The following is a 21,901-nucleotide window of genomic DNA, read 5'->3' as shown; positions in this document are numbered from 1 at the left end:
GAACTTCCTTTGTGCCTCTTATAATAAGCTGCTCCTCGTCGTTCCCACGAGAAAGGAAGCAGTGATGTAAACAGCAGCGGCATGTGAGGCATCATCGTGGTGTGTGTGTGTGTGTGTGTGTGTGTGTGTGTGTGTGTGTGTGTGTGTGTGTGTGTGTGTTTGTTTGTGTTTGTCAAATGTTGCATTACAGTAACACACATTAAATTCCAGACTGGGCTGGATCAGAAGACGTAATCTGTTACAATTTTGATAAATTCAAGATCGAGCTGTTACACATCAGACAGTATTAAACGTTTCTGTTTCATGAGTAAATTAAAATATATTAAGCCTGCCTTTCCTTTAATGTTTGAATCATCAGTCATCAATAACAACCTTATTTTATCCTTTATTTGCTTGTAATAATGTGATGAATGTATAATACAATGTTTAATGTAATTAAGTGATTGATTGAAATGCGTTTCTTTCACCCTCTCTAGAAGCTGTACATTGATTTCCGCTCCCCGCTGCGCGCTCCCGCTGCCAGGTGGAGACTCTGCGGCACCAGGAAGACGCTGCACCGCCGACCCGAACAACAGGGCTTGGCAGAACCTCGTCCACACCCCCAGGTGGACACACGGACGCAGGCAGACGGAGCGTGAAGACTCCAGTAGTTGCTCGCGCTGCTTCAGCATGTTCCTGCCGGACTGACACTGTCTCAATCCGGACACGAGGAGCGAAACACAAGGTAGAGAGCTCCTACATTCATTGAGTTAAGTGTGTAAGTGATGTTGCTACTAATAATGGATGGCCTATGAGTTTATACAACGGCACAACTGATCGTTTATTAATCTAATTTCATCTTAAAACGCTAAACCACAGACAGAGTTGTGAAACTGAAGCTTCAATGAAATGTTTTGTGTTTAAAGTTGTCACATAGTGATTAATTGACTTGGTGACAAGCTGACCCAGCACTGTTTGAGTCGCTCAAAGTAAGATTTAATTGCAGAACGAAACCGATTTTAATTTACAATTCAGAGTTTGGTGGTTTAATGTCATGTGTTTCCGTCTTTGTTGGTAAAGACCCAACACTGTGCGTAAATGTGCACACGAGGCATATCGTGTTTATTTTATCACAATGGTTAAACTGAAGCTGTAGAAGCCTCTATTATAAATGCATGTACTGCAGTACGTTACTGCTGGAGATCCAGGATGGAGATGTAGTCTGATTATGAATTAAGATTTTTTTTTTCTATTAAAATCTGGCAATAATTGATTTTGAAAAGGATTTTAATCAATATGCAGATCCAATCATCTAGATAACTAATTGATGTGCTGCACAACTAAATCTTACACTTTATCATCAAACAGTGTGTGTGTCAAGGCTGTCTTAATAATGACTAAATTATGTTTCATTATCAAACACACATCAGCACCCTGAGTACTGTGTTTCACTTTAGTAGTGGATGAATTAATTAATGCAGATATCCTTTTAATCAGAAGCCAACAATAATTTGATACTCTTCCCAACTATTTCTCTGCAGGCAGTCAGTTACATAAACATAAAACTGATGATGTGATGACACATGCAAGACAGTGTGCTCAAGTGTCACTCGTCTGAATCAAAATTAGCGTGATTGAACGTCTGACTCCTCTTTAAAGGGTTGATATTTGATATTCATCATTGACTGGTGTTATTCCGCTTGGAGAGTTTTGTTATGAAATGAGGTGTTTGTGAAAAGGCCATTGGTGTGTACTCTTACATCCATACCTCTGCAAGCTTTGATTATTTTATTACACAATTGCATGATTCATTTTGGATCATTATACATCTTTTTTTCTTCTGGTGGATATACAGAACATGACGGGTTTGTAAATTAACTCTTTTGTTGTCATATCAGTCTTCAATTATGCCAAAATACTATAGAGTTAAAAGTGGATTTTGTTTGTACATAAATATCATAATCCCTTTGAAATGAAAGAGGTAACTATAGTCGTAGAACAATTTCTCAATTAGTAGGTGAATAAATGGACAAAAGATTAAGTAACACACATTTTGAATATTAATTATAGCTGATTATCAGCGTAGATTTATTTTTATTTTCTGTATTGGCTAAATTGAACTGAAGAATAGTTTGTTTCAGCTTCACAAATACGAATAATTGATTTTCGTCTTTTAAAGAAATCATTGAAATTATAAATAATTTATACATAATATAAGATACATATATAGTAATAATAATAATAATGTTGGTAACCCTCCTTAAGCAATTTCAAAACATTACTTTGGGCTTTGGAAAGTTGTTGTGGGCATCTCTTATTATACTTGATTTTGAAACCAAAGGTTGACAAAGTAATTGATAGATAATCAGTAACGGTAAAACACCCTAAACTGCTCTCTCTCTCTGTTTTTTTCAAACTTAATGTTCCTCCTATGTGACCTGAACTATTTGGCACCCTCCTGAAACCAGCTGTTACTGTCGGTCTGTGTGGGTGCGTCTTCTCTGCTGTGCGGGCGAGGTTATAAATAAGAGGCTCGAGGTTTTTGCGTGTGTGTGTTGTTTAACCAGCTGCTGGGGAGGTTTGTTTGTCTCCCTCTCTCTGAGTGCAGGTGTACTCACTGGCCTCTAGATGCTCTTCTCGGGCCTGTTTTAAGGTACCCCCCCAGACAGCAGTCAGTGCCACCCTGCTTTTATCTCAAGGATTTGAGTCTATTTGTGTTGGGTCAGCATCACCTGTCTCTTGTGTGTTAGCTGTGAGGGACCTTTTGAAATGTATGGTTCAAAATCTGGCCAATTAACCCTGAAATATTTCCTGTTTTAAGACAAAATATTTGTCCTCCCTCTTATTTTAGCAACATATTTCAAAATGTGTACTTAATTAAAATAAGTATGTATATATATATATATATATATATATATATATGCACTTTGATTGGTTATGTATAGTACACATATGAGTTTAATCATAGGGTTGTAGTTTGCCCTATTTCCTGAGACGCCGAGGCTCAAAAATCATTACTATGAACTCCAGAAATCTCTAGTGATTTCAGAGTTTGGGAGGATTGTGTATGTAGTTATTGCTCAAAAGTTGACTGAGAATACTTACAGCTGAGAAAACATTTAACAACCTATATTTTGAGGTTTTTATGCTATTTCTGATCTTTGAACAGCTCCCCTAACATAAATTATAGCCTTTAATTTTGTGTGCGTATGTGTTCTCGTCTAGGCAGAGAGAAGCATGGGAAAGTGGCCTCGACATTGCAGGGCAGACCACCAACAGTGAAGGTCACATATATATCTAAATATTGACAGCTTGATGATATCCACAGTGTATAACATGACCTGGTCTCTTTCATGTACAGCATTGATTCCCAAAGACTGGATCGGGACCCATAGGTGGGTTGCAGAGATTTTATTAGGGTTGCAAAATAAATAAATAAATACAAATATATATTTGATATATTGTATATACCTGGATATTTGTATAGTTCTGATAATTGTAGTCTACTTATTACATTGAATCTAATAAGAAAGGGTAGCGTACATTTTTTTTTTTCTCAGTTTGTCGCATTATAGTATTTAACGTGTATATTTTCAAAGACGCATGCAGATAACAAAGTTGTGATTTATCATACATATGTTTCTTCTTAATAGCTGGTTTACCTTTCCAAGACAATGTCAGTAAAATGGTCAGGAATGTTCTTATTGTTTCATCAATTTACTCTTCTTAACTTGAACATGAGGCCTTTTGTGCCACAATGGTTTGTCATTTTTAAAAAGTGGGTGCCCAAGAAAAAAAAAGTTTGGGAAACACTGATGCCCAGTATGTGTAGGCCTATATGTTGTTGTTTTTTTTACAATAATTGTAATAGTAACCACCATCAAAAGTGCTTACAGTATGTCGTCACACACTTTAAAAATGCACATCCAAACAGTATATATATATGTTATATATATATATATATATATATATATATATATATATATATATATATATATATATATATATATATATATATATATATATACACATCATAACGTCAACAGAAAAAAATGTTTAAAATTAAGTCCTCCAATACCTTTTATAAGGATCCCAGATCTTAGCAAAGAGATGAACTTTACCAGAAAGTAAGAGTTTGATTTTCTCCAATCTGATAAAAGTTAACACATCTCCAACCCAGTCTGTCTAAAATGTGAGTTACAGATGATTTCCAATTTAAAAGAATTCAATTTCTTTCAAGATGTTGAAGGCTATTGGGAATGGCCATTGTCACAGCAATTTCACCATTGTTTGTTCATTCAACTCAGTCTTGTGTGACAAGATAAGTTTACAAATCTGGTTTTATGTGTAATGTCTCAACAACTGTACTTTTGCTCTGGGTTATGCTCTTAGATGCTTGTTTAAAAAAGGAGATGCACTTATAACTTCTGGTGACTAGTAGTTCTCTTGAATACCTATGTTGAATACACTTATTGTAAGTCGCTTTGGATAAAAGCGTCTGCTAAATGACTGTAATGTAACAACTATTGGTCAAATAGTTGAAATTTGGCTTATGGCCAAATACAAAAATAATGACATTGCCATCATCCTCAGCTGTTCTTTGAATACAGCGCTAATTAGCAAATATTAGCATGCTAACAACCCAAACTAACATGGTGAACATGGTAAACATTGTACCTGCTAATGCTAACATGCTGATGTTAGCATTTAGCAGTTTAACAGACTTGCTAGCATGGCTGTAAATGTGCACACGCACTGCCGCTGCAGTTTGTTGGTGATGTGATCAACAACTCCAGGCCTGCCGTGACTTGACATTCAAGGCCAGGGTTGCATGTGAATCATATGCTTAAAGAACACGCACTGAATGAGTCAAACATAAAGGTCCATAAGACCTTGCCACCAGGTCAGAAATGGGTCAAGGCTTTTGACTCACTCCTTTTCTTAGAGATGACAGTAATTGGTCATTCATTTATTGTAGCATGTTATAGGAATATCAATAAGAATAGGAATATCTTGACCTGTATTGTCTGTCCTCTTTTTCTTTTGGTTACTTATTCTCATTAATCAATGTCCCAGTTTCCTGTCATGCCTGCCTGTCTATTCTGTTTGTCCAGCCGGCTACTGTAAGCATCGTATTTCAGTCACATCCAGGCACATACACTCCTGTGAGAACAATATGTTTTAAAAAAAATCCAGCCAGCCTCGCAGTACATTCAGAGTGACCCAAACATCTCATGGTGATTTATGACCAGCGGGGTCAGCTCCCAAGGAGGCTGTGAGGGGTCACACAGTCAGTTGGACGGCCAAAATAGACGCCTCTCCTTCTCTCCCCCACTGGGTCGATTTGTTTCTCCTAACCAAGAGCTGTCACTGTAAAACAAGTTTTGAATCACTCTGTCTGGATCTTCTGGGTCAGACTGTTAAGAGACCCAAACAGTTTAGAGTTGTTCTGTAGCTCACTAATGTGCCCGTACTGGGTTTAGCATTGGTGTATAATATTAGCACCCAATGGAATACCAAACAGTTTTGTATGTCACATGGGTGTCACGACGATAATGATGACATTCCTGCCTGTAAGCGCCTTTGCAAAGTGGGTCAGTACGTGACATGTACAGTTTATGTTCTTCACCAGGTAGCTTATATTGTAGCTGTACCAAACTGGAGTTGAATTTAGCTGTTTGGAGCTAGAAAATCGACTTTAAAGGAATCCTTCACCCTTAAACCAATCATTTGTTTATCAATTACTCACAGGTGTTACCGTGAATTAATTAAGAAAACTTCGTTTTTGTCGCATTGTCAATGGAGAATCCGACAACGTAAATGGAGGCCAGGTTAAACAACAGTAAAACTATATAAAAATTTGTTTTCAAACTCTCACACAACCCTAGGGATGCACCACTCTTTTTGGCTTTTTCAGTCCCCATATTGACTCCTTGACTTTGGGTGTCGTCCAATATAGAGTACCGACCCGATACCAGTGTATAATTAATAAGCTGTATGCCTCATTTTGTAAGTGACTGGGATCGTTATTTATTTTATGTAAAGAAACATCTGGCTTGACTTAAGTATTGCTTTCCTAACTTTGTAAAACTAAATGTAACAAACATATACATAGGTATAAATTTACTGGATTGTTATTTAGTATGATAATGGTATTGTTAAAGGGTCTCAACTCTCTCTCTTAGACAAAGGGAGGCCGCATGCCTCCTACTGCTGCATCTTTTGTCAGCAGAGCAGGGGCTAAAAAATCTGGTATCCAATACCAGATCAGCCTATTGTCACAGATACCCAGTCCAGCTGTTTGAGTCAGTATCGGACAGATATGTGATAAGTTTGAAATCTGACCTTTGACCTCCACATAGACATTGTGCATTGTTCTGACATTGGAAGTACCAGCTGTGGTGGTTGCTGCGTAGCTGAACATTTCTGCAGCAGAGAAACCATAGGGTTGTTTTCCATTTTTTACTTGTCTACTGACCACTGATTACAGATCACGAAACGCATATACTGGCAGGACTTTAAGCTTGTGTTTATTATTTTTCAGATTGAGTTAGAGCTTTTCATATCTTTCATATATAGTAGAACAGTAAAGCTTTTGCTCAATACCGTACACCATAGATTTAGGCAGAAAAAACTCCTGTTGTTGTAAAAATGAACACGACAATAAGTTAAGTTAATAGGATAAGTTGCAGCTTTCTGAGTTTGAGTTGCAGTTGTCCCAGTTGTTTGTTGATTTGTTTACATTTGCATGTTTTTAAATTTTAACTTCATTCTTCATCTTTTTTCTACAGTGTATCTAATAACACACATGTTTAACTATTCAAAATGTGTGAAGTATTGTTGCTATGCTGCAACACAAATTGAGGGATATTTTCCAAATGTACCAACATAGAGGGGCCCTGTTTCACTGATTTGTAGAAACTCAAATGGGGAAGAGACTGTGATGTAATTACTTTAATTGTTTCATTAAAATGTCAATAATAGCTTCAATAACAGAGGAGGTTTAGCTTCTGATAAGAGCATCATCTACTGTCAAAAGTGTTAAACTTGATTCAATAACTTCCTGAAATCTTCAGCAGCTGCTTATCGGTACTCTTGTATGGGATTCAAGCTCATGAAAATATGCCTGTTTTGTTTACTGCCCCAAAAATGCTTGCATGCCAGAGAAACACTGAAGCAGCCAATTGCTCATAAAAAATGTAAATGATATGAACTTCCGGTGCATCCAGCTTTGACTCCCGCCTGCTCACTGGAGGAAATGCATCCCCAGCTATGTTAAATGCTTTACAGAATGGTAATGAGGTGCCTAAGCCAGAGTTCAGGATCATGCATGCTTGAAGTGCTGTGGATGCTTGAGGCAAAAATAGAAGGCCAAGACTCGAGGTACGTTTGTTTCCATCACTGACTGGGATTAGCAGCTTTTAAACACTCCGCTCCATTAAGGCTATTGTAACAAAGTACATACACCGACTCATGAAGACATGCACGCCTTTTTATCTCTTCTGACACAGTTTAACATTGACTGCGCTGCTTCCAAATACAGTAAAGCCAGTGTTGCATTCAGAGCGGCAGGCTTATTTTATTGGCTGGTTTTATATGTCTGGAGCTGTCAATGTTGCACAGACATTCACAGTCGGGATAAATAGAAAGACGACAGGGAAGACTGCAGATACAACCAAATACCACCTGCAAATACTTTTTACGGTATGTTTTATCCTATGTCAGGTGTCAAATAATTTAAATAAAAAATCCAGGCTTTCTAAACTGCTTTGCTTTGCAGTGCAGGGGGTGCTGGAAATTTGAGATACATTATTTAGGAAAGACTCAGTTGTTATATTTTGACCATTTAAGTGGCACTGATTTCCCCAAATGTCAACCTGGTTTCCAGTCAGGTTGAAAAGAAATCTCTAAATTGCTTTTAATTTGCAGATTGTTCCCAGTTTGACTGATACATGTAGCTGTAGTGTTTGCATTGTTGAACAAACAGTGCAGCTGCTTTGCAGCTAGAATGTAAAACTATGTTGTGCATAAATGACATGTGGACAGTAAAATGCAGTCAAAAATAATGAGAAAGCATCATACAGTAGCAATTACCTGTCGCTGTCTTAATTCAGTTAAACATGTATTTTTAACCAGGAAAACCGGTTCTGTGCAGATTAAAATTCACAGTTTGCGAGCTGACAAAGAAGCAAAGAAGGAGGAGCAGAGATTTGGGATTAAGTAAAATGTCCTGTTTATAATATGCATGAGTGAAACGGAACAATGGAGTAAGAAGGGGATTTTGAGAGAGAGAGAGAGAGAGAGAGAGAGAGAGATGAGGACAAGGGCGACAAGGCCTTGGCTGGGACCAGTAGAATCAACAGCTTCTCTCCTCTGGCAAGGACACGCTCGATCTTCTCAAGCCTAATACCACAGACATGCTGTCACACACACACTAAATTTTTCTCCCTCACCCCCACTCCCTGACATTTTCTCCTCCCATTCTCCCTCTCCCTCCCATTCTGCGTCCCTTTTTTGGCTTTTGCACATTTGCCTTGTCACCCAGTAGAGACAGTGCATTAACAGCCTAGAGGAGGAAGAAAAAAAAAAAGAGCGGGGGAGGTGGAGCATGAGGACAACAATGATCCACTACATAACAACTACATCAACACACATGTTTGTCCTCAGGCTTGTTCTCAACTGCAGAAGTCGAAGCAGAGGGCACGCTACTCTCAGATGCGTTAGGATGCATAAGTTGTTCAGTTGCCGGGTAAGAAACAGCTGATGTTTCCTTCTAGTCTCATTTGTGCATCACATCAGCCATGGCATGCACACAATTAGGGCAAGGTATTGTTTAGATATGACAATATGATGCCTAGTATAGTACCTAAGAGTTTCAGCACCCATTAGTGCTGGAACAAGTAGTTGATTTATCAGTTAGTTGATGAAAGGAATGAACAAAAATGTGTCAACGTCATTTATGAAGCTAAAATGATCTGTGTTGGATTATCAAATGTAAGGGTTTGCAGTGTCTCATATGATTGTAAATGTAATGTATTTTGTTTTGGGCTACTGGTAGGACAAAACAAGCAAAGTAAAGACTGTGTCTATGTTTTACTTTTTTGTATGAACAATTTCTTTATTAATTGCAAACATAATGGACAGATTCATCACCAATTATTGTTAGTTCTGGCTACAGAACATAAATCGACATAATTCCAAGGACGTGCTGTGTCAAATTTGGTACAATTTGGTCTCCTTCAGGGCTCTGCGAACTGAGTCTGAATTCATGCTCTACTTTATAACCATGGTGGATATGTCAAAGCAAGCAACTAATATACCTATTTGGAAATGTATACAAACCCTTAGTGTATTTCACCAGTGTTTCTGACCGCTAGTAGGCAGACCTGGGAGGTTTTTTTTCCTGTGACCCAGAGTTTATTTATCTGGGGCTTCTGAGTAGCTGCCACCTGGTTGTGTGATGCAACTGTCATAGCAGTTGTATTGCTCGGTGTCAAAGTTGTTTGGATGAGCGGTTCACAGGCCAACCAATGGGCCCATTCCAAACAGGCATGTTTTGCAAGGCCACTGCACTAGTTGAAGCAAAATGCAGATGGCGGCCAGAAAACAGCAAAACACATAACAAAGTGTTATTTTGTTTTACTCTTTCTTTGTGGCTTCCACAGTTGACACATGGATAAACTTACTGCAAAAATACCAATGTACCATGAAAATGAGTACATATGTGGACAGATTAAAGCTGCTACAATCAATATCTTTATATCAACAATTGATCACATGACTTGAATGTGAAAGGGGTCACTCGTAGCAACGCTGATAACTCACTTGGTTCGGCAGTTCCCCTCAGCTCTATGCAGCCTTTCATTCATTTATTTATTGTTTTGGTTTTCAGGCCTGCAACTTTACAGTTTTGGTATGGCATTTTTTTCAGCTGTAGCCCATTGTACGCTATCTGCTTGGCACTAAACGGCAGACAAAGTTAGCAACTAGGCAGTGGAGCATGTAGAGATCAAAAACATAGCTAATAGGTAATCGAATATTACACTTAATGACCTAATGTCCCTCCACATGTGCTGGGTCAGAGAGAGCGACCTCACTGTCAGTCTGTGTCTCTCTGCCACTCTTAGTTTCTATTTTCACATGACCAGGTCAAACATACAGAGACAAGATATTCTTGCTGCTGTTTCACTTTTTCTTCCCCTCTCCCGTCTTCACTTCTACTTGATATCTGATCCTTTTTCTGTCTCTTTTCTAGTTTTTAGCATTCGTCACCAAAATATCCTAAATCATGATGAAGAACTTTGTAACAAATATGATTTGGTAGTGTTTCCATCCTTTGGTTCATGTCTTTTCAGCTGAAGTGCTTCTCCTGATGTTGTCCTGACAATGGTCATGTGACAGAAAGAGCGAAGTAGTGGTGGATAGTGGTTTTTGCTGCCACACTGACAGCATTGAGCATATTTAACAATTTTTAACTGACGTTGTAGACGACTTGTTAGCCGTTAAGAATCCTCACTGATTCCCTCCTTCAAAAAATAGTGAAATAAGAAGTTTGAGGTATTGTCAGCACAAGTTAATAAGTACGATTCTGCAGGAAAATACAATATTAGAGTGAATTAAGTAAAATATATTTACATGATGTCATGCCCATATTTGTGCCTCCTGTTTATTTTTACACTCACCTCTACACAGCCAGTGTTAATATTTCAACTCTTTTTGAAAATGAATACAGATAAATAATTTATTTATAAACTGTATAAAAATGTATTTGGCATCAGCGAAGGTGTGCAGCATTTGTTTAATACTCTTTAATGACATGTGGTTTAATTGTCTTTGTTTTCAACAAACAAAACACAAATATATGTTCTTGTCATAAGTGTAGTTTTAAAAGTCAAGTAAAAGAAAAATGTTAATTAGCTGTTCTTCGTCATCATCTTCCTTCAATCTGACACAAATACGCACACACACACACACACACACACACACACACACACACACACACACACACACACACACACACACACTGAGTGTACAAGCTCACGGCTTGTTGGTATCAAGGATTATGTTCCTTTTTGACATTGTGCTCTAATTATAACTGTGTTATTGTCCTGTGTGTGTGTGTGTATGCATAATGTAAGAAGACGCCACAGAAAAAAAAATAAGAATTTGCACTTGCATGTACTGTGAGGCTTCTCTCTCTCTCTCTCTCTCTCTCGCTCTCGCTCTCTCTCTCTCTCTCTCGCTCTCTCTCTCTCGCTCTCTCTCTCTCTCTCGCTCTCTCTCTCTCTCTCTCGCTCTCTCTCTCTCTCTCTCTCTCTCTCTCTCTCGTTCTCTCTCTCTCTCACCCACCTCATGTTTGGTCGCTCTGACCCTTTCAGACATACATAGCCGACCAACACTCGAGGTGCTGCGAGAGGGAGAGAGCAAACACAGAGAGACAGGAAGCAGAGGCAACACAGTAAATCAGAGACGGAGAGGGAGAGAAAAACAAATCAAAGAAAGACTAAGTGCAACTCAGCTGAGGACTTAATGAATGCTCATCCAGCTGGCTTAAGGTTGTCCTCACTCACTCGGCTGTGAACGAGTGTCACAGAATAGAATGGATTTCATTTTGGTCCAGCAGCCACCGAGAAGCAGCAGCAGCAGCAGCTCTGTAGATTACTATCACTCGTTTTGGATTATTTCAGACACCGCTGCTGTTGCGATGAATGGAGATGACAGCATGCAGAACGGAAGATGGTAATATGACAATCTGCTCTGTTTATTCTGAGATGCTTTTACTCATCCTGTTATCTCTTTGTTCACGCAAGATTTTGCCGTTTTTGTTTGCTGTAACTGTCACCTTCTAATCACAATTCATATTAAAACATACCTGTCTAAAGGTGTTGGATGTTCTGTGGAGTTTTAGCTTCCCAGCGTTCAACTCCTAATCCATAATTTTCCTAACATACGACTCTCTGTGAGATGACAGAGGAGGGTGAGGTGCTTTCAGTTACTCCTACTTAAGAAGTTGACCTCCAAGTCTTGAATAACATATTTAGTGTTCAAACTACTAGGCAATCGGTCTAATAACAGAAAATGAATTGACGAACGATTTGTCATTGTCATTCATCAAGCAAAAATGATTCAACATTTGCTGCTTTTTTTTTTTTGCTGCTTTTATATCTTTTGTACATTGAATATCTTTTTTTTTTTTTTTTTTAAGACTTCACCTTGACATTTTATAGATTAAATGTTTTATCAATTAATTGAAAAACAGCCCTAAACATTTTATAATACACACCTTTTTTCTTTTATCACATTTAGAATGATTCATTCATGTAGGATTTCCTTATAAGACATATAAGACGTGACAGTTACATCTCTGTCTCCTTCTTAAATAGTACCACAGTCTTTTATTTATTAAGTCCTGACAAGTAGTCGTTTATGTTGAAACATGCATGTTTCAACATACTGACCGTGTACAAGTACAGCATAGCTTCCATGGCTCTCTGCTGGAGAGTGCTTTGACTCGAGGTGAGGGTCTCAGGTTACCGAGCATTAAAGCAGGTTTCACAAACCAGCCACTGTACCTGCCCCCTTCCTGGATGCCCATTTACTGGCAAGTAAGTCATGGAGGAGGATAAACCATCCGACAGCATCAGGGAGGTGATGTTAGAAATCAGTGCTGTTGAATAGATTTGAATTTGGAACACTCAGTCTTAGTTTGGCCTGTTGAGAGTCGCAGCCTGCAAATCCTGACGAGGAAGTTTCTGAATGTGTGTGTTGTCACACCTCGGCTGCAGAGAGGGTGTGGCCAGTTGCACATAAAGTAGATTTTGTTTGGCGCTTACTCTCTGGGAGGATGTTACGTACAGTAGGGAGCTGACTTTTAAAATGCCCGCCCAGCTCTCTAGTAGGTTTGATTTGGCAGGATACTGTGAGTGTGTGCGCACCGCTGTCCTTTTCCGCCCTGTTTCCTGCATATTTGCCATGACGTTGAAGCCAGAGTCCATTAACCTGACTATTCCTGTTTGGGGAGTGACCTCAATGTTTGGGTATTTGTTCCTGTGCTGACCCGGTTACACAGAGCATCCTTTTTCTCTCAGCAGAAGGACGTCTTGTCCCGTCCTGGTGATTCAATGGAAATACACAACAGCTCTGTTTGCAAAACTACAAATCATCACCTCACCTTTACATGGAGCAGACTTGTTTATTACGTTTGGGCTAGGATCTACTCGACACCTGTATTCAGAGTATGCAGCAACATGTTCAATGATTTAAAGAACTTTTTATTGACAGTAACTTTGAGTTGACGGGTTGACTGAGCTGGTGTAGCTGTGAAGCAGCTGTTCAAAGTGTTTAGCTCTGATGAGGGTGGACAACTGCAAAGTGTTAATGTTTACTCTCTGAGCAAAACATACACTGATAATTTTCCTGCCTAGTTTTGAGATTCAGTGCATCAAAGGCTTCATAATAGTCTTTAGTCTTTAGACAAGGTTTTTGCAGAGCTGCACATATGAATGCACTCAAACAGATAAAGCTTTATATGATTCATATGTCTCAATTAGTGAGATAATGATTTGATCTGTGTGTGTCTGCACAGTTTTAGGCTTCACCGTGATACATTTAAAGATTTGATGCAATATATTTTGATGTTGGGTCTGATTAGTATCACTGAGTGCAGTTCATCTGTGTTTTCATCTGTTTTTCCTGTATCTAAGTGATCATTTCTGGTTGTTTGCTAGAAATCTGCCGGTGTGAGTTACATTAAGAACAGCTGTGAGTTAATTACAGATGAGATGAGTGTGTCAGTGAAAGCTGAGCCACACTTTGATATAATAACACGCCTCGCACACACACAGCACAAACACGTCAACTCACTCACGATGAGTTTAAAGATGCGCTTAAAGTCTCGGCTCATTCATAATTCCCTGACGTGTTTTTAATGACTTAAACACAGGCCTTGCTGCCTCCTGACTGCTACTTTACAGCCACCTTCAAACCATCCTGCTGATCAAGGCCATCATGATTAGTGTTTGCCTTCCGCAAGCTCCGAATTGCTGATCCCTGTGAAGCTACTAAATATACCGTCTGGCCGTCTCGGTGCCTCAGTGGTCATGTACAGTAGCTCGACACAACCTGTGTTTATGTCCGACCTCAGTGTAATTTGGTTTTTGCTTGTGCTCCGATGTCACCGGGTGTGTTGAGGTAGAGGGCCACAAGAAAAACTTGCTTTGTACCTTTTTAGTCTAAAGGTGCAGCTTTTAGGCTAAAAGGTACAACATTGTGTCTAATAGGTACATCCATTTACTCCAAAAAAGTAAAGCCCTCCTTGACAAAATGTAGTACCTTTTCTTATTTTATGCTGCAGATTTCCAAGCTGTAAATAGCACAGGAATAGTAAATTATTTACACAAGAAATGCTCAAAAAAGTGTAAAAAAAAAACAATGTAGGGAGCCAACGACTAGCATTAAACATCCAAAGAATTTATTCCAAAATTAATTAATTTAAGGACACACTCCTCTCGTTTAATCAGATTTAGGCTTATTTGTGATGTCAAATTATAATATTTTATAGTATTAAACATTTAAAACACTGAGGGATAAAAGATTAACCTTCTCCTTTTCTAATGTGTCATTAAGCATAAACATTAACAAAGCCATCGTAAATATGGGGCCTTCATTACAGTAATTATTTAGTTAATTGAGTTTGTAATTTTTTTAAAAGATTTGTAGATATAATTCATCAGACCAACTTCAGAAAATGTGACTTGACATGCTGCTTCTTCACCTTTTTAAAGAATCCTAACTTTTCTAGGCATCTGGCGTAGTCTGTTTTACCAAGGGGACTCTTCGTCACCACACATTTTGTACCATGCCTGATGTGAGACACTTCTGTGCACAACTTCTGCGTCAGTCGGTAATCTGTTTACTGCACATTTGAATTTTCCTCCAAATTAAAAAAATTGTGTGTCACTGTCGATGTTTCCTGGTCAGGACAGTGCTATAAGGTTTGTTAAAATGATACACTATGCCAGGAAAAATTCCTTATAGACACAATAGTGCACATTTTAAGTTTTCATATTGCTTTGTTGTGCCATTCAGAAAAGTACTTTGAAAATACTTCTTAAAAGAGAAAATAATCTGCACATATAGCTTCCATATAATATCCATAGCCATGTTTTCATTGTATAATCACTTGAAACTAAGAATCATTGTATTTTTGTTCCCTTTATATCTACATGGGGGCAGGTCCTCTTCAAGGGGTCCGCCATGTTACACCGGCAAGTTTCCACATCCAAGCACTGGCTCTAGAGAGGGACTTTTCTGTTTTTATGTTATCTGAATGTGAATAAAATGATACCCGTCTGTCGATGAATCCACATTTTGAAAAGAAACAGCACTTAAGGTGTGAAAGCAATGCTGCCAGAAATGCTTTGTGTTCACTGCCAGCATGACATCAGATATCTTACACAAACATATTGGTATTATATCTAAAGGTGATGGTGTGAAAGATTAAAAAGGGTTCATGTGCCATGAGTCACATCTGCTGATTGGCATTGTTTTAACCGGAATAGCTTCATCATTTTGATAATAATCTATTTCAGGACGCTCGTTCCTTTTTGTTTAGGGGATTTTCATATCCGATATAAGGATTATATGCACACCATCGTCTCTCTAGTCTTTTAAAAACCTATTTGAATAGAATACATTGTTTTAACTTAAAAGTAAGACTTTTGTTAAAAGTTCCTGAAAAGTCAAGATAAAAGAACTACTTCCTCTACATAAATCCATGTCTGTATATCAGATCTTTGTGTGGGCAGCAGTAGTTTGTGTAATCCAGTGGGGAATCTCTTTTTTCTTTTTTTGCTGAAAAACCGCAGACATAAACGCAGGAAATTGATTCTTTTCATGCTTATTTAGAGGCAGTATCAGTGTCTGTAGAGGCTTTGAAGTTTGGCCAATTCACATCAGTTTTGCTTATTGTGCTTCACATATTTTCTCAGGCATTTTGTATACACAATATTACACAGACTGTGGGGATACTTCATTGAACTGAGGGGGAGGGTAGTAGTTATAAAAATAACAGGTTAAGACAAAATACATTTTCTATTGAACTTAGTGTACATTGGCAATCATGAAAACCATTATTGGTTTATTCGGTTTTCTTTTTCAAAACTCTTAAAAACACTGAATTTGAGATTATAAATAAAATGTGAATGTTTTCATTCTTGCCAAGATTTAGTTTGTCCACATCATTTTATTTGTTTAAAATGTGGTTGCCATCTAATGGCACAGTTGGGGTCATCTTGGTGGATTAGTTTAGGGATCTAGGATGTGAACTATGTAATTCAACATCCTTGCTCAAATCAAATCATTACCTTTCCCTCTCCCCACAGTTCCTATCACTCTCTGCCAGATAGTGTCAAATTAAAAAAAGGAAAAGGCCCGAAAAACATACTAATAAAGTAATATCACAGTTTAATACTTTATCAGGGAAGAAATGTCCCACAGGAATGTATTAAGTCACAAGCCATTTGTTCACTGTTGAATATTTAGATCTTGTCCAGGCAGGAACCTGCTTGACACCAGGAATGTGTTCAGACTATTTCTGTGTCATAATGATACCGGACAGAGACATTCAAACTGTTCTCAGCTCCCGCACTGGGACATCTTATCCACAGTAATGTGAGTCGTCATTTATTTCAGTGACTGAGTGAGAGAGATCTGGGTGTTTATATAGAGCTGTTTGAATCTGCGGCAACACTGTGGTCCAGGTCCATACAGTCCCCTCATACACCACATACTGGAGACAAACGCATAAATAAAAAGCACACACTCAACTAAGCAGCTAACTGGTAACAGCATGACAGTGTGTATTCTTGTCGGCAGATATACAGTAACTGGTGATGTGTGTTGCTCTCACAGCTGACTCATATTACCAGCAGTGTAAACGCACTCCAAGTAAAATTTCACTCTTATTTTGTAAGCGCTCCAAAGGGTCGAAAGCATTTGCATGTCCCATCACTGTTGCCAAAGGGACCCAACCCAACATCACTGTTTACTTTTCTTCTTAAGGTCACATTCATTTAAATTTCTGCAATTTCCAAGCTGTTCTTTGCCAAAAATCCCAGACCTCCCTCACCGACAACTGAGAAAAAACACTGACACTAACTGACATTATTTAAGAGATGCAGGTGCTCATTGTCTTCAGGATGGGAAAGCATTTGATTACAATTTTATGAGCTGTGAGCTGAATTTGATTTGTGCTTCTAACCCTACCACCATCCTCATCCTCTTCTCATTTGACAACCACCCAATTGCTTCCATTATCATCTTCCTCCTCCTCCTCCTCCTTGTTCATGTTATCATCATGATGACCATCACTGTGCTTTGTCCCAGCGGGGTGTGGCAGGACTGACCAGAAAGCTCTGAGTCACAGTGTTGTTTCTGGAGCTGTGGGGGCTGCGGACTGGCTGAGAGTTCTGCATTTTTAGATTATAATGTAAGGAGATAAGACAGAGAGGGGAGATGGCCCTAGTTGCTTAACAGAAAAAAATGAGACCACGCAGAAGCAGATGTATAAGAAACAAACAATATGTACAAAACATAGAATATGCAAGAGAAAGAGTGCTACATTTTTTTCTTCTCAAAGGTGCAGAGAAGGAGATGCACAACAGATTGCAGAGCTGGAGAGAAACTGAGCACTAGTGTTGATCTGAGGGGACATAATCACACCCTAACACACCCTCTTCTGTTTCCATCTCACTACATCCATGTCTGTCTTTCTTCATCACCACAGCTGGGAACTTGTGAGATCAGCGGAATGGTCAAACAGATTTGAGACTTTTATCAATGTTCTCATTTCACTCTACCAGAAAGCATTAAATGTATGTATCTAAATGTTGTATTAAATGATTCATTACACTCAAGGAAGATTACAGCATACAGAAACGTTTCCTTTTAATTGCTCCTACACTGTCATTGACGCAATCTCACACAGTTAATGGCACTGAACACATGCCTTGGGGGAAAAAGGGCAACAACATTCATGTTGTGCGTCGACACACACGCAACCCTTCCTGATGCCATATATCTTCTCACTGAGCCTCAGCCATGCATGTATATACATTAACCCCGAGGTCCGCTGCTGTGGCCTTTGCTGGGTGCTAAATAAAGCAGCGCCTAAAATTGGGTAGCGGGCCCTGGGTTCAGGTCAAAGGGAATGTGAAACTGTAAACCGGGAGGATAGCTAGCCTTGAGACCAGCCATCACACACTGTGTTTACTTGAATGTTTGCTGTCAGGCTGGCTGTTTAATGATGCTCACAGAGGGTTTGTGTTTGTGTAGCTATTCCCCGAGCAGGCCACAAGGTTGAGGACAAGGCCTGTGTAATTTACTGTGAAAGACGCCAGTGAGATGAATGTGAATGACTCAAGGTTTCCTCTTGTGTAGCACTACTGTACATTACAGGGGATTTAAGTAAATTATTTTTGTTGATTATTCAGTTGCAGGAATATTAATACTTTTAATAATCAATTACCAGTCATTTATCATTTGTTGTTTCCAGATTCTCTATTCTGAGAATGTTCTGCTTTTCTCTGTATCATTTCATTGTAGATTAAATATTTCAACATTTGATGTGCTGTTCAGATAAAACAATTAAGGCATTTGAATGGCCATTTTCACCTACTTTCTTTATATAATCAATAGTATACTAATCAATTAATTAATTGGAAAAATAATCCTTAGATTAGTTGTAGCTTTTGTAGGGATTCTGCATAAATATTCTTACTTCAAGAAGCCATCTCATTAATATTAACAAGCTACTTACTGTAAGATATAAAAAATATAAGAAATAATGTTGTCTGAGTGCAGTGTCATGTTTAACTAATCTTTTTACATTGTGCGAGTGGTTCAACGTGTGAATGTGTCAGTACAGCAGAGTTTATGTTGAAAATATTCTTTTGAAAATCACAAATATCAGTACATGGCAGGTATTCCTGGAATCAATGGTGTAACGTTTAGGTTTGAGATGTTACTGACTAAATGACAACTTGTCCAAGTAGTGTAGGTCTATGTACAGGAGTAACCACAGTAACCACGGCCTTACTACCTTGTAACTGATGGAGTGGGGATCAATAATTAACCAGAAGGATATCGAGCAAAGCCTCTGATTTCTCTTTTCTTGTGTTTTCAGAACCTTGATTCTCTGGAAAGCTCGATCCAGAACCTGTTGTCGGTGCTGTATCCGCCCTTTGAGGCCACCGCCCCCACTCTTCTCAGCCAGCTCTTCCAAATCATTGATAGACATTATCGGGGAGATGCTCTGCGGTGCCTGCTGGACTTTCTGGTCCCAGCCAAGCACATCTTAGACACCGTGCAGCAGGCTGCATGTGTAAGTCGCTGTCTTGTTGACTATAGTGTCTAAAGAGACATACATACTTTACATGTGTTAATATGGAATAGAGCTGCACTAAAATCGTCTTGCTGGACTTCATTTATAATAAAAATAAACAAAAATGTTGATATACCTCTAAAACTGAAACCCAATAATGTCCTTCTCTTTTTTTAGGCTCAGTACTCTGATGTACTTTTCCTGTGTGAGGGCTGGCCTCTGTGTTTGCGTGACCAAGTTGTCGTACACCTTGCTCCCATCGACCCCTTGCTACTTCAGCCTGGCGACTTTTACCTCCAGGTGGCACCATTTTGTAACCAATCAGCTCGCATCTTGGTCTGCAGCCTCCTGGAAGAGGAGGGGCTTATAGTGGAAGTTGTTGAGGAGACTCCGATTGCTGAAACATCCTATCCTTGTATATTCAGCCGTGACTGGTTAGAGGGGATCAACCAGGGCCGCCATGGAACGCCTCTCAGCCAATGCCTGCTCGCCACTGAGCAGGGTGTGGTGAGGTTGCCATGGGAACGGGTGGCCGTGCCGGATTTTGTGGACGTGCCACTGTGTGCTGGGAGTAGTATGGCCTCGGCTCCTCCTTCATATCCTCCTTTACCACCTCCGCTTCCTCATCCTCCACCTCTTCCTCATTTTCCTGAGAATTCTTCATCAAATCGTTCACTTCCTCTTTCTCCTTCAAAGACATCTTCACCAAAACAGTATCCTGTAACTATTCAAAATTCTATTTTACCATCTTCCTCACATCCCTCTGCCTTCTCTGTGGAGACCCGTATATGTCCAGCGAGGCATGGCATTGCTGTGTCACTCTGCCTGGTGGATGCTAGCGCTGCTTCTTCATCTAGACTAGTCAAATTGAAAGAGTCGGAAAGTGAGCCTAAGCCTATTGGCTGGGTGTCTCCTAATACGTGGGACAGCTGCTTCACTGGGACCGGCCCAAATACAGCCACAAAAATGACCACTGTTTCAGGCACACGCACCCCTGCAAGTGGAGATACAACTACCTGCAAACGTGAAGATAAGGGTGTAATTTTTTCTGAAAATATAGGGCCAGATAATCGTAAAGATACAAATATTAAAGCTATAAGCAGGAGAGAGCCAACAGGCCACATTGTTGCCGAAGGAGAATATATTGATATTCTTCAGGCAACTATGCTTTTTAGTAGAGCTAAGTCAGCAACTGAAGAACAACAGAAATTAGAGGGGCAAATGCAATTGCATGAACAAATCGAACCGCAAAGGCAAAGATATCCACACAGACGAGCACAAATGCAGCCATGTGCACAAATGGAATCATACAGGCAAACACAGGGACAGCCTAACACACAAACGCCACTTCAACCACAGTCACAAGCACATGGGCAGTTACCTACAAAACCACGAACACAAAGTAATTCTGGATCAGAGGCTGCTGTATCATTAGCGCCCAACATGTCCGCCGAAACCGCTCTCCACCATTCCCAATCCCATCACCCTCACCCTGACTCCCTTGAACCTTTTCAGTGTGTCCGCACTGTCCAGTTCTCAGAGAAACCCTGTACCCCGTGCATGAGGAGAAGACAAGGCGGAAAGGCGTCCAAATCTCAGGAGCTGAGGTGTCGATACAGGGACTCCTACCAGGCTGCTATACAAAACCCTGTCCCCTTTGGGCAGGAGAAGGACAGGGGGAATATGTTAGCAGTGGTGGAGGAAGATGGTGATTTCTTACAGGGTGACGAAAGACTACCACAGACTGAATCAGGGGATCCATGGTGCAATGTTCAAGGAACAGGGTTTGATCCCGGGATGCAACACCAGTCTCCTTCCTCTGTCAGTGGAGCCATCTGTAAGGAGTCAGGAGGGAAGAACACTGTTCCATATTGGAAAACCGGAGATACAAACACTGCCCACTGTATGGATTACAGGAGAACAAATGTTTTAAAAGTTGGTGGTCTACCAGAACAAAAAACAACTGAAAGGACCACTCTGCAATTCAGGGAACCAAGGGATGCACACTCTGTCAAAACTTATGGCAATTTACACAATGTGAACGGAACAAGCTTGAATGATCCTAACCAGTCAGATGTGATCTCTGCCAAACACCACAGATTACCGTTTACTTCAACTGAAATTTCTGCAATGAACATGACCCTCAAGCCTTGTGAAAGGCTACAAAGCAGAACCAATTCCACGGGATTGAGTCCAAACTTTCCTAAGTTTCTTTCAGCACCACAGAACAGACATGAATCCATTTCAGATGGAAGATGTTCATCCCTCTCCACAGCTGTGGTGGACACCTCGCAGAAGTGTGCGCTGGTCATTGTCGAAGGTCAAAACATTAGAAGAAGAGAAAACACTGGCTCCTGTGCAGAGATTCCCCAGCTGCATGTGGTCAAATGTAAAAACAGCACAGCCTTTGGACTGGTTTCACCCAAGATCAACAGGAGGAAGATGGTCATTCCAGGTACAAAGTAATGTTCTTGTATCATATTCTGATCTAATTTGATCTTTAGCATGTAGGGTTCAATAGGTTAATTTCATTGTTTTTTT

General features: G+C 39.6%; 1 protein-coding gene across 4 annotated transcripts in view; it reads left to right on the top strand.

Annotated features, from left to right (window-relative positions):
• The first annotated feature begins 657 nt into the window (after window positions 1-657).
• Window positions 658-21,901, top strand: part of LOC137889004 (pleckstrin homology domain-containing family G member 4B-like) — a 36,489-nt gene continuing 15,245 nt past the window's right edge. For all 4 annotated transcript variants that reach the window (XM_068732550.1, XM_068732552.1, XM_068732549.1 and 1 more), the window contains exons 1-4: window positions 658-724; window positions 11,358-11,718; window positions 19,163-19,360; window positions 19,538-21,815. In XM_068732550.1, coding sequence (XP_068588651.1) covers window positions 11,716-11,718; window positions 19,163-19,360; window positions 19,538-21,815 — 2,479 coding nt within the window. In that variant the 5' untranslated portion in view covers window positions 658-724; window positions 11,358-11,715. The remainder of the gene's footprint in view (window positions 725-11,357; window positions 11,719-19,162; window positions 19,361-19,537; window positions 21,816-21,901) is intronic.

The sequence above is a fragment of the Cebidichthys violaceus genome, unplaced genomic scaffold, assembly GCF_023349555.1.
Source record: "Cebidichthys violaceus isolate CVI_PGR_0920_01 unplaced genomic scaffold, fCebVio1.0.p SCAF_6, whole genome shotgun sequence".
In the NCBI taxonomy this organism is placed as follows: domain Eukaryota; kingdom Metazoa; phylum Chordata; class Actinopteri; order Perciformes; family Stichaeidae; genus Cebidichthys; species Cebidichthys violaceus.
The sequence above is the reverse complement of the archived record's forward strand: the minus strand, read 5'-3'. Positions and strand labels throughout refer to the sequence as shown.